The sequence below is a fragment of the Sinocyclocheilus anshuiensis genome, unplaced genomic scaffold (genome assembly GCF_001515605.1).
Source record: "Sinocyclocheilus anshuiensis isolate Anshui unplaced genomic scaffold, SAMN03320099.WGS_v1.1 scaffold627, whole genome shotgun sequence".
NCBI classification, from domain to species: domain Eukaryota; kingdom Metazoa; phylum Chordata; class Actinopteri; order Cypriniformes; family Cyprinidae; genus Sinocyclocheilus; species Sinocyclocheilus anshuiensis.
In genome coordinates, this window is record NW_015549703.1 from 2456396 (window position 1) to 2467921 (window position 11526).

Genomic DNA, 11526 nt, shown 5'->3' on the forward strand with positions numbered 1-11526 from the left:
GAGGCAGATCCAGCCTTGGCGTTGCTGTGTCCCGTAAGAGCGTTGTGCATATACGTGGACCACACCCGGAGCTTCAGAAGCTCTGAGCAGATCTTTGTCTGCTACGGAGGTCATGCAGAAAGGGAAGGCTGTCTCCAAGAAGAGGTTGGCCCACTGGATAGTGGATGCCATCGCCTTGGCCTACTAATCGCAAGGTGAGCCATGCCCCCTGGGGGTTGAGGGCTCACTCCACACGGAGTGTTGCCTCCTCCTATGCACTGGCGCACGGTGCCTCTCTGGCAGAAATCTGTAGAGCTGCGGGCTGGGCTACACCGAACACCTTCGTGAGATTTTACAGTCTCCGCGATCGCCTTTTTGTCCTCCAGTAAGTTCCCTGGTCGGCGAACCCTGGTTGAGTATCCTCCAGCACCCCCGGCATTCAGACTGGGTGGAGCAGTCTGACACCAGGCCCAGTATCTGCGTTAGCTTGCCCGGGTTTCCGGTCAGCCTCTTTACTGGGCTAGGTGTCCATATGGCTTGATTCACTGTGGGCGATCCCATATGTGTATTCTTCCACGGTAAGGTTTACCTCTCGGTGAACCCGTGTCTTCCCTTTGACAGACCACTCTGTCAGTCTCTGCTGGCAGCCGTTCCTCCCTACTCCTAGGTAGGACCTGCCTCAGAGACCCATTCCATATGTAGTACTGCCCCAGGCCTAGGTCAGTCCATATCAGTGTCTCCACATGATACCTCCCTACAGGCAGGATGTGGTCTCCGTAGCGCCCTTCTTCGGAAGGCTCGCTTCCCCTTCGTTACTGCCAAGCTGTAAACAACAACAAACAGGAAAGGCGTGAAGCACCTTTCATGAAGGTCGAAATCCCTTCTCTTAAGAAAACATTTTCTGTCATAGGAACATCGTGGCTATCTCCAGCAGCGATGTACTCACCTTTTGGTCCCTGTGGGCGCCAAGGTCATCGAATTTGTGCTGGGGCGTTGGCAAGGTTACGACCTTTGCGTAGCATTTGTCTGACGCGCGGCTACTTGTCAACATTTGCAGCGCTACAGGGTTATGACGTGGTTCAGGTTGTGGTGCTTTCCATGGAACCCCCTATGTCGTCACAACATAACTCGTAGTGACCGACAGATAGGGAACGTCTCTGTTACGTACGTAATCCTCATTCCCTGATGGAGGGAACGGAGACGTTATGTCCCCATGCCACAACCTCAAACCATCTCTGGTTGCCAGGGACAAGTTCTCGGCTCCTCAGCATAAAACCTGAAGAATGGATGCACCTGTCGCCTATTTATACCCGTATGCATGGGGAGTGGCTCAGGTATGCAAAATCCACTAGCCAAAATTCATTGGCGTTTTCTCTAAGTTCTCGGCTCCTCAGCATAAAACCTGAAGAATGGATGCACCTGTCGCCTATTTATACCCGTATGCATGGGGAGTGGCTCAGGTATGCAAAATCCACTAGCCAAATTTCATTGGCGTTTTCTCTTAAAATCAGAGAGGATTGGGGCTCCCAAGTGAACCCCCTATGTTGTCACGACATAACTCCTTCAGGGAACGAGGGTTATGTACATAACCGAGGCGTTCTTTTTTTAGATTGTATTAAGTCATTGTAATTAGAATGTCAAGGCAACATATTTTTTTCTTTTTATGCACACTCTAAAAACTCAAAAGTTGGGAGAAATCAAAACTGTATAGAAAAATTGGTCATATTAACTTTCAGGTTCCATAAACTCTGAAGTAATCGTAATTTATACGTGTGCATCAAGTTCAATAAGCTATCATTTTGCTATCAATTTAAGATTAGTATTAATATTGCACTTTATTATTGTAAAACACTGTTTATCTCTTATTTTGGCATACCTTTTGACCAGACAGGTTGTTGAATTTCTTACAGTTCATCTTCCACTAGCTGGGAATGGGATGTACTTTTTTGTTTAACCAGTCCACAGAGTAACTGTTATGTTAAAATTGAGTTCCTACAGAGTTTGCCAGGTTAGTGACTAGGGCTGTGCGATATTGAAGAAAAATGCGATATGCGATAACACACAGGGCCGCATTAAGACCTCACTGGGCACCGGGGCTATGACTTATTGCAGGGCCCCCAATCACAGTAATGATATATATAGCTTAAAATAGGATTTTTATCCATTCAAAATTTTTTGATGCATTGCAATTTCACAATTCTTGTTACCAATTCCAATATCACAAAATAAAAAATACTAGCCTAAGTAAAAACAAACTTACTGAAGATACTATTGACACAAATAGCAACAGCAGCTTAGGCTGCTTTGGAGGAATAGTTCACCCAAAAATTAAAGTTATGTTGTTGTTGTTCTAAACCTGAATGAGTTTCCTTCTGCAGTTGAATGCAAATGTATATATTTGGAACAATAGCCTATTGGTAACCAAACCGTTTCTGTGCCCCCATGACTTCCATAGTCATGGAAGTCATAAAAAAACTATTGGAGTCAACAGGGACCAGAAACTTTCTGGTGGTTACGAATATTCTTCAAAATATCTTCTTTTATGTTGAGGAGAACAACGAAATTCATACAGGTTCAGAAGAACTTGAAACTGAGTAAATGATGAAAGTATTAAAATTTTGGGGTGAATATCCCTATAAAATCTCATCACATAATGCCAGGATCGCATAATAGCCAACTAGTGCACATGCTTTATCTTTAACGATTAACGTTCATTTAAGACACAAATAACTGTGTTGACGAGGAGACAGGCATTTTGACACATAACTGTGTATTCGAACGTTTAAACACAAGGCGCGAAAAATAACTCTTAGTTTAGACTGGCGCTGTACGACCAAGTGCGCTCCGCGCGTATCAGAAACCGTCTTAATGCGTGCGTTTGCCAGAATTAATTCTGCCCCACTGCTTAATGTCCCTGAACAGTTAAATTAGTTTTTAAACCAAAATGCTTAAAATGCGTTACATCATGACACGCAAAATGAATTTCTCAACCCATAAGCGAATATACTAGGCAGAGTTTGTTCAAACACAAAAAGCAACATCTATCAAGTTAATAATCAAACTAACCTAAAATCTGTGGGGATGATGATGCTGTGTTTTTATCTGCTCTATGTGTCCGGTCCATTTGCGGTTCCACAACTCCCACTCCATCATCAGCTTTAGTAAAATAAGCTAGCTGTGGATTTTGACTCGCTCATGTTTTCCCTTCTCTCCTCATTGTTTTCTCTCACTATTTTTTAGAATAGTTGACATTTTTACTTATCGAAGATTGTTCTTTGCATGACCATTTCTAGATTACACCAGAATGAAGAGAAGAGAGGTAAATGCAGACATTAGGCGCAGCGATCACCTGATAGATAGGCTACGTGCAGTTTGTTGAAAAGTAAAATATATAGGCTAATAAATGCATTTGATTGGTAAACCAAATTCAAATGTGACATTTTAGTCTCTAATGGTAATGCATGGAATTTACGGGAAAACTCCGGAAAAACTAAATAATAGCGCTAAAAAATTGAGGGGCGTGGTGGTGCTTTGGCGATCGGCACTACCGATATCCATCAATCTACTCCTCAGCCAATCACGGGCCCCCTCCTTGCTAGGGCCCCGGGGCTTCAGCCCCGCCTAGCCCAATGGTTAATGCGGCCCTGATTGCACAGCCCTATTAGTGAAATCAACTCATTGAAAGATACTCTTCACTGTGGTTGATCACTTTACTTAACACTGTAGAGGTTGACCGATTCATCGGTTTTGCCGATTAACCACTCCGATAGTTGTTTGGTGGAACTATCGGTTATCTGCAAAAATCCATGCCGACAGTTTTCCGTGTTGCGTCCATTGCTGGAGTGGCTGAGAAGGGTCCGCTGCCATTATACAGTATGAGAGCGACCTCTAGAGGCAGAAATCACTGACAGCACGTGTTGTTTGTTTTGACACGTGACACTGCACACTGCTCGGAACAGGAAACTTCAAACGCCATTTAAATGCAGCCAACAGAAAATCCTGCCGCGGAACAGAGCGCCATTCACATAGTTTTCAATTAAATTACATTTTAAACACCGAAACTCATTTATGCCACATTGTTCATTCTTGAAGCAAACTTATTTCCGTTTGGTGATTAAATAGTTTTAGACCGCCGCTTTAATTGAACGTGACTCGTCCGGTGATACCTGTGAGTCAGCGCTGCGCTTTTATTTTGATTAGATAATCATGCAGTGTTCTAAAATAGAAGCAAATAGAGTGTGAAAGTACACATACAATATCAATAACCTATGTATGTAATTTTAATGCTATGGCCTTGTGTAGATATTTAAAGATGGCCATCTTTAAATATCTACACAAGGCCATAGCATTAAAATTAATGAAAGCTGTAGAAGTATTGTTCCTAGTGTGTTCATTTCAACTTTTACTATTACTAATAGGCTACATTTTTAAATGTTAAAGTTTCTTCTTTTAACATTAGTAAACTATGAAATAACTTTAATGATAAATATAATAATTAATATTAATGTTTATTCATTTACAAAGTATGGTTCAGTACTGCTACTGCTTTTTTTTTTAAATAGTAAAGCACTGTTTTAGTTTTAATTTAGTATCCATTTAAAAAACTCTCGGTTGATTAATCGTATCGGCCAGTGTGGTCCAACCTGTCGGTATCGGTATCGGTCGACCTCTACTTAACAGTCAGGTGCTTGCTTCTCTGAGCAGGTGTGGACTTTAAGCCAAAAGTCAAAACTGAGACTAAGTAAAACATAAGAAACAAAACGGGTATCATATCATCATCCAAGTATTTTGAGCCTTTGCTCATCTTGTTCGTACTGCTCTGCAAGACCACCATTTCAGAATCCTGGCTATAAGACAGCAGCCAGCTGTTCCAATTCATAGGGTTTGCATCTGGCATCTGTGGGTTTGCTGCACTGTCTGGCCTTGACAGTGAGGAGTGATTGGCTTCCCTGAGGACCCACGACTGACCCATCCTCTCCTCTCCGACTCATTATGAATATATCGGCAGTGTTGGGAAGGTTACTTTGGAAATGTAATAGGTTACAGATTACAAGTTACCCTACTTAAAATGTAATAGTAGTGTAACTTTTTCAATTACTTTATTAAAGTAATGTAACTGATTACTTTTGAGCCGTTACATGTAACTAGTTACTCCCCAACACTGTATATCGAACAAATGCAGAATATAGCTACATCTGTCAAGGTGGCAGGTTGAATTAGCAGTCATCGTGAATAACACATGAGATGAAGCACAAAGGGCTGATTTGAGAAGCGTGATGCATATATTAATCTCTTCAAAATAAAAGAGTGCATACAATTTTTTCCCGCCCCCAGCAGTTGGATCCCCCGCATTCCTCTGGCCGAGAAGAAGCACTATTATGTATCCCCTTGGTGACAGAGGTATTCCACCAACTTCCTAATAACGACATTTTGGAACGTAAAAGGTGAGTGTATTGATAGAGAAGATTATTGCTTAGGAATATTTGCATTGCAGCGCGTGTGCGTTTCCATGGCACTGGTTGAGTTAATGCACAACTGGCCCAAAGCTCCTGTGTTCGATGCAGCAGACACCCAACACTGCAGCTGCTGCTCCCAGATAATGTTGTAGCCTGATATCACACATTCAATCAGCAGAAACTAAGTGAGCTGAAATGAAATGGCTTTCAGGGCCAGTCTCAGCTCTTCATATTCCTTTAGCCTTGATGCTGCAATCGCTGAGGGATGATGAACATCCAGATGTGTTTATTTGGATGTGTGACACAACCAACCTGTCCTTTCTCACACTTTGCTTTTGGTCTCTGTTCACTCCTGTGTTTTTCATGAGTTCTCTTGTGATTCCTGCATTTCATTTCTGCATTATTTGCCATAAATAGACAGATGGTTCACCAAAAATTTAAAATCATGCCACTTAACTCACTATATTGTTGTTCCAATTCTGTATGTTGTTGTAGTTCTGAACCTGAATTCTGAAATTTCATGCAGTTGTGTATATCAGTGTATATCCTGAAATAAATAAATACTTTTTATTTTATTTTATTTTACGGTTGGGTATTTTTAATTATGCATGTTGATTTTAATTTACAGTTTTTAGTTATTGCTATAACACAAAAAAATAATCAAAAATCTCCTTTCTGCATATTGTAGTTTAAGACACATGTAGTGACATAAAGTAAAAGATGGCGTCGGTTGGGTATTTTTAATTATGCATGTTGATTTTAATTTACATTTTTTAGTTATTGCTATAACACAAAAAAATAATCAAAAATCTCCTTTCTGCATATTGTAGTTTAAGACACATGTAGTGACATAAAGTAAAAGATGGCGTGATGGGCCATATTCAAATCTGAGCCCCAGTGGAGGGGAAAATCATTCAGTAGTGACTTTGGTCTGATTTGTACAAAAAGTGATTGTATTGATTGTAGTGATTGTATTTTTAAATGAAAGTTTCTTCTATATGATGCTTCCTTTAGTGTGGTGCCAAGTCCAGGTGGTTCGTTTTTGCGCATGCAGACTGTAATCATTATTGATTGATTGCCCTTCTCCACTCTTGAGTAACCAAAGTTTTTTCTTTTTTCCATTTTCTGTGACGTTAGGCACAAAAGCACATTTGATGAAAGTTGACTGTATTCGTTTCTCATTAGATGCCACTGGTGTTTTCAGAAAAGTAGAAGCGTATTAAAGCTTGCTGTTGGACTTGATCCTTCATGTTTTTTTGGCTTATGGACAGCTGTACACAATAATTTTTTTACTTTTTTAAATTCGGCTATGATTGGTGCTTTCTAATCACTAAATAAAGCAAACTTTTTTTACTAACCATTTAAGTAAAGATACAGCATAAAGAGTAAAAATAGAGTTTTGTTATTTAGAGCACCGATTACAGACAAAATGAAGCAAAAGAAAGTTATGTTAACAGAGTCCATATTAGGGTGAAGTGTCTGGTGCGGCTGTGTTTTGGACCCTGAGGTCATGGCAGAGATATGTCCGCTGAAGTTCAGTCCAGCTCAAGCAAAGATATTATGGGAATGCATCTCGATGCCCCTGATACCAGTGTTTAGAAGGAGTCAAGACGCCCTGTTCCTGACCCCACTTGTGGAAGAGAGGGAGGAGGGCTTTTTTAACCCAGATAAATTGAACTGCATTGACACTGAACAGCTTCAGGTTGTTTGGCTAGTCTTTATCATACGTACTATTTTAAGTTTGCAGACTTCCTGGATCTGCTTTCTCTTATTGGAACCACAAACTCATCTTGGACATAACGATGTGAAAATCAAATAAGGCGTGTTCATGTCTGTGTCTATGTGTTCCCAATTAATTCCATGGAAGCAAAAATACAACCAGATATTCAGGACTGGGGCAACTAAATGTAATAATTTAAGAAAAACTGTGGGGGAAAAAACATTGATGAAAATTGGGCCCCCTCAATGTTTACTGTGGTTCTGGAGCCTGCTCTCGTACACCCCAAAAATGAAAATTTGCTGAAAATGAACTGACCCTCAGACCATCCAAGATGTAGATTTTTTTTTTTTCATCAGAACAGATTTGGAGAAATGTAGCATTACATCACTTGCTCACCAATGGATCCTCTGTAGTGAATGGGTGCCGTCAGAATGAGATTCCAAACAGCTGATAAAAACATCACAATAATCCACATGACTCCAGTCCATCAATGTCTTGTGGAGTGAAAACTTGTTTGTTTCTAATAGTTTTTGACTGTTTTCGCTTTATAAACTGTGCTTGATCTGAGCATATTTCTCTCCTGATTCAGACACAAGTTTTTCACTGGAGAAAGCAATATTGTGGAGAGAGGACATGGATTTGTTTCTTACAGACAGTTTTTTTCAGCTGTTTGGACTCTCATTCTGATGGCACCCATTCACTGCAGAGGATCCACTGGTGAGCAAGTGATGTAATGCTAAATTTCTCCAAATCTTTTCCAATAAAGAAACAAACTCATCTACGTCTTGGATGGCCTGAGAGTGATACAATTTTAGCAAATTTTCATTTTTGGGCACACTCCTTTAACCCCAATGATTCACTCACTTGTTTAAAACAATTGCATAATAGCTGTTTCACTAGATATGAGTTAAAGCTATATAAAACATCAGCTTACATTCTGAAATGTATCATAAAAATAGTTTGGCAGAAATTAATTACAGTGTGAAACTCCCAGAATGCCAGGGTTGCACAACAGATTCCATTGAGTAAATCATAGATAAACTATTCCAAAAGATTGTCAGCGTAATCGAATGAAACTTTATTGGTGTGCCCTGAGATTGAACATACTGAAAATAAAACAAAAATCATGATTTTTACAACAAGTGGAAATCACATGTAGAGGGATAGTTCACCCATGAATGAAAACTGATTTACTCGCCCTTATGTCACTTTTAAACTTGTATGACGTTTTTTGTGAAACACAAAAGAAGATATTTTGGGAGATATCTCAGCATTTATTTTTTTTTGACCATACAGTGAAATTTAGTAGATTTTGGAATTTTATGTGAACTGTTGTTTTAAGGGAACAACACGTATATCATCAATGTCAATGTTTGGGTCTCTAAAGGTGAAGTTTCATATTCTTTAATGGTGTGTTGTTCTTTCTTTTACAGCTTGTATCCAATGTCCTGATCTTCTCCTGCACTAATATAGTTGGCGTGTGCACACACTACCCAGCAGAAGGCTCACAAAGGCAAGCCTTCCAGGAGACCAGAGAATGTATTCAAGCCCGTCTGCACTCTCAGAGAGAAAACCAGCAACAGGTGAGAGTCCACCAGATATCATAAGAGCAAATTTTTAATTCTAGTGTCATTCTATGAGATTTAATGTTCAGTATGAAGATTCTCCAGTCACTGATATCGTTTAAAAGTCAAGAGTCCGTTAGATTATTATTGATCAAATAAATGCAGCCTTGGTGAGCATAATAGAAGTCTTTGAAAAACATTTTAAGTATCTTAAATTTGTAAGTACCATAATCAGGTACCCAAAGTACCATGATTAATACTATGGTATTTATTTAAGCACCTGGTAAAGCCATATAAAAAAATCTGAAGTATATTAGCATGCAACATTCTGTGCAAATGTTTCTTTCTTTCTTTTAGACTCAAATATGTGTGAGGAAATAGCCTCAGATTGCTTGGAATAGAGCTAAATGAATGAAAAGTCCTTCAGCTGGAGTCCATTCACGTGTCTATCGATTTTCAGTATAGATTTGAAGCTGTGAGAAAACTAGTGCACAGAGACGTAGATGTAGTGCTGATTAATTTGTGAGATTAGAAGCGCATCCTAGAACAGTACGGAGATTCATAGTGGCACCAAAGGAAAAAATAATGTCAGTTTCTGCAAACACAGAAGCCCACTGAGGCCATTCATCATTTTTTTTTCTGCAGTAATATATATTTTTTTCATATCAAGTGTTTTGAAAATAACCGTATGTTCTCAGTAGTTAAAATAACTATTATCCTGTCACAGTCAGTGTAATATTTGTAATATATGGAATAATGTTTTAGAATGAATGTAATTTCCTTCAGTTTTCTCTATTCCTGAGAGTAAGTAACATCTTTCGACACATGGCGCTCTTCTCTTTGTTTCTACTTGTCTTTTCCTTACTATCACTATCATCATTTGCAGGAACGCCTCCTCCTCTCTGTGCTTCCTCGACATGTCGCCATGGAGATGAAAGCCGACATAAATGCCAAACAAGAAGATATGATGTTCCACAAGATCTATATTCAAAAGCATGACAATGTGAGGTAAGAGTGACTCCTTAAATAGCCTGAAAGACGGTAGTAAGTGTTTGCATCTCAAAGCACTTTAAAAGCCTTTTCAGCCCACAGTAATCAAATGCAATTACTTTTGCATATAATTATGTTAGTACTTAGTTAGGTTACGAGATCAGTGCTTTTCGAGTAAGCTGCCCCTATACACAGTTACCCTGTTGATAACTGAAAATGAAACCTTACAGGCAAATACAAAATCTGTACCCATTAGCATGTTGCTAAACTAACAACATGATACTGTTACATTATTAGATGTAATATTTTTTTGCATTGCGTGAAATATTAGTAGGCTATATTTACATTTGTCAGCATTTCTCTCTGGCCATCTACCATCTCAGATGTTGTTTATATATTTATTATTTTTTTATTCATGTAATATTGCTTATTTTTTGTAATATGTTTTATAATATATTATAATTTTACATTTAAAAAAAAAAAAAATTTGTGTATGCTTTCACCGTAAATTATATATACAAGTATATACTGCCTCAGACTTCAGTGATTTCCTGATAAGAAGCTTACTAGGTTTTGGAACAGAGCTCATAAGTGTTTTATAAATCTGATAAGTGTTAGATATTGCACCCTCTTTTGGCTTAAGAGAAGAAAACACTCGCTCATCTCTTTCTCCAACTGACCAGCCGTGTGTCAAGGCAGCTCTTCTGAGCGTCTACAGACACTTTCTCACTGATTGCGTGCCGATTTTCACACCACCAGACTAGTTGGACACTCACAATCACAAGAGGCCCTATTAAGTATAACCAGTTGTTTTACCTCATGTCGGTTTTTAAACAGCTGTAATCTTATGAAGACTTGAGTTTAAAAGCATGTGGGTCTCAGGTCGATGACATAAGACAACTCGGGAATCCATGTGATGAATTATGATTCTCCACGGTTCTGAATTCTAAATCTGGAGGGTAGAAGATTAACCCAAGAAATAAAACGGTTTGACAGGGGAGTTGTTGGATTTAGCGGCAGAGTGCTAAGGCATGGCTACTGCCTGCCACACCATATTACAGCTAAAACTAGTAAAACTACTATTTTATTTTATTTTATTTTATTTTTTATTTTGAAAAGCTGCAGTGAAATGTTTTTACATGTAATGATGGCTTTTACGCAAACAATATACATTTTAGACCTGTAGCCACTCTAAACTATTTTAATTATCAAATTGTGAAAAAGGGACCAAAGTGCTATAAATGCATATTCTGGTTTAATGTCTACTTAGCATTTCCAATTTCACTGTTAAATTGGTGTTCGTACTGATAGTGTTTTGCTGTGATCAGAAGTCATTTATTTTCACTGAGAGTACCAAATTTCCGGCAGTGTGATTGTTGTTGATGGAACAAAGTTTAGCAGAGATTTATACAAACTTTATTTTTTAACTTTATGCAACTATCAATAGGAGTACAGTAGGGCTGTGCAATTAATCGCATACGATTGTCATGCGCATCTCGTCAGTAAAGCCGGTCTCGTGATTAGTAGTAAATCTCCATCACCTGCTTTCAGATGGAGCTGCATTCAATACACAGAGCCGTAGTTCACTGACAATTAGGCAATATCGCGTTCATAATCGCAGATGAATCGCGTTCATAATCTAATGCGATTCATCTGCGATTATGAACGCGATATTGCCTAGCTTGTCAGTGAACTACGGCTCTGTGTATTGAATGCCGCTCCATCTGAAAGCAGGTGATGACGATTTACTACCAATCACGGAACGGGCTTTACTGACGAGATGCGCATGACAATTGCATGCGATTAATTGCACAGC

At 39.1% G+C, this 11526-nt stretch overlaps 1 protein-coding gene across 2 annotated transcripts in view; it reads left to right on the forward strand.

Moving 5' to 3' along the window:
* The window catches only part of LOC107660638 (adenylate cyclase type 5-like), a 104990-nt gene that overhangs the window by 63060 nt on the left and 30404 nt on the right, over nt 1-11526 (forward strand). For both annotated transcript variants that reach the window (XM_016450017.1, XM_016450018.1), the window contains exons 2-3: nt 8589-8738; nt 9607-9728. In XM_016450017.1, the coding sequence (XP_016305503.1) occupies nt 8589-8738; nt 9607-9728 (272 nt within the window). The remainder of the gene's footprint in view (nt 1-8588; nt 8739-9606; nt 9729-11526) is intronic.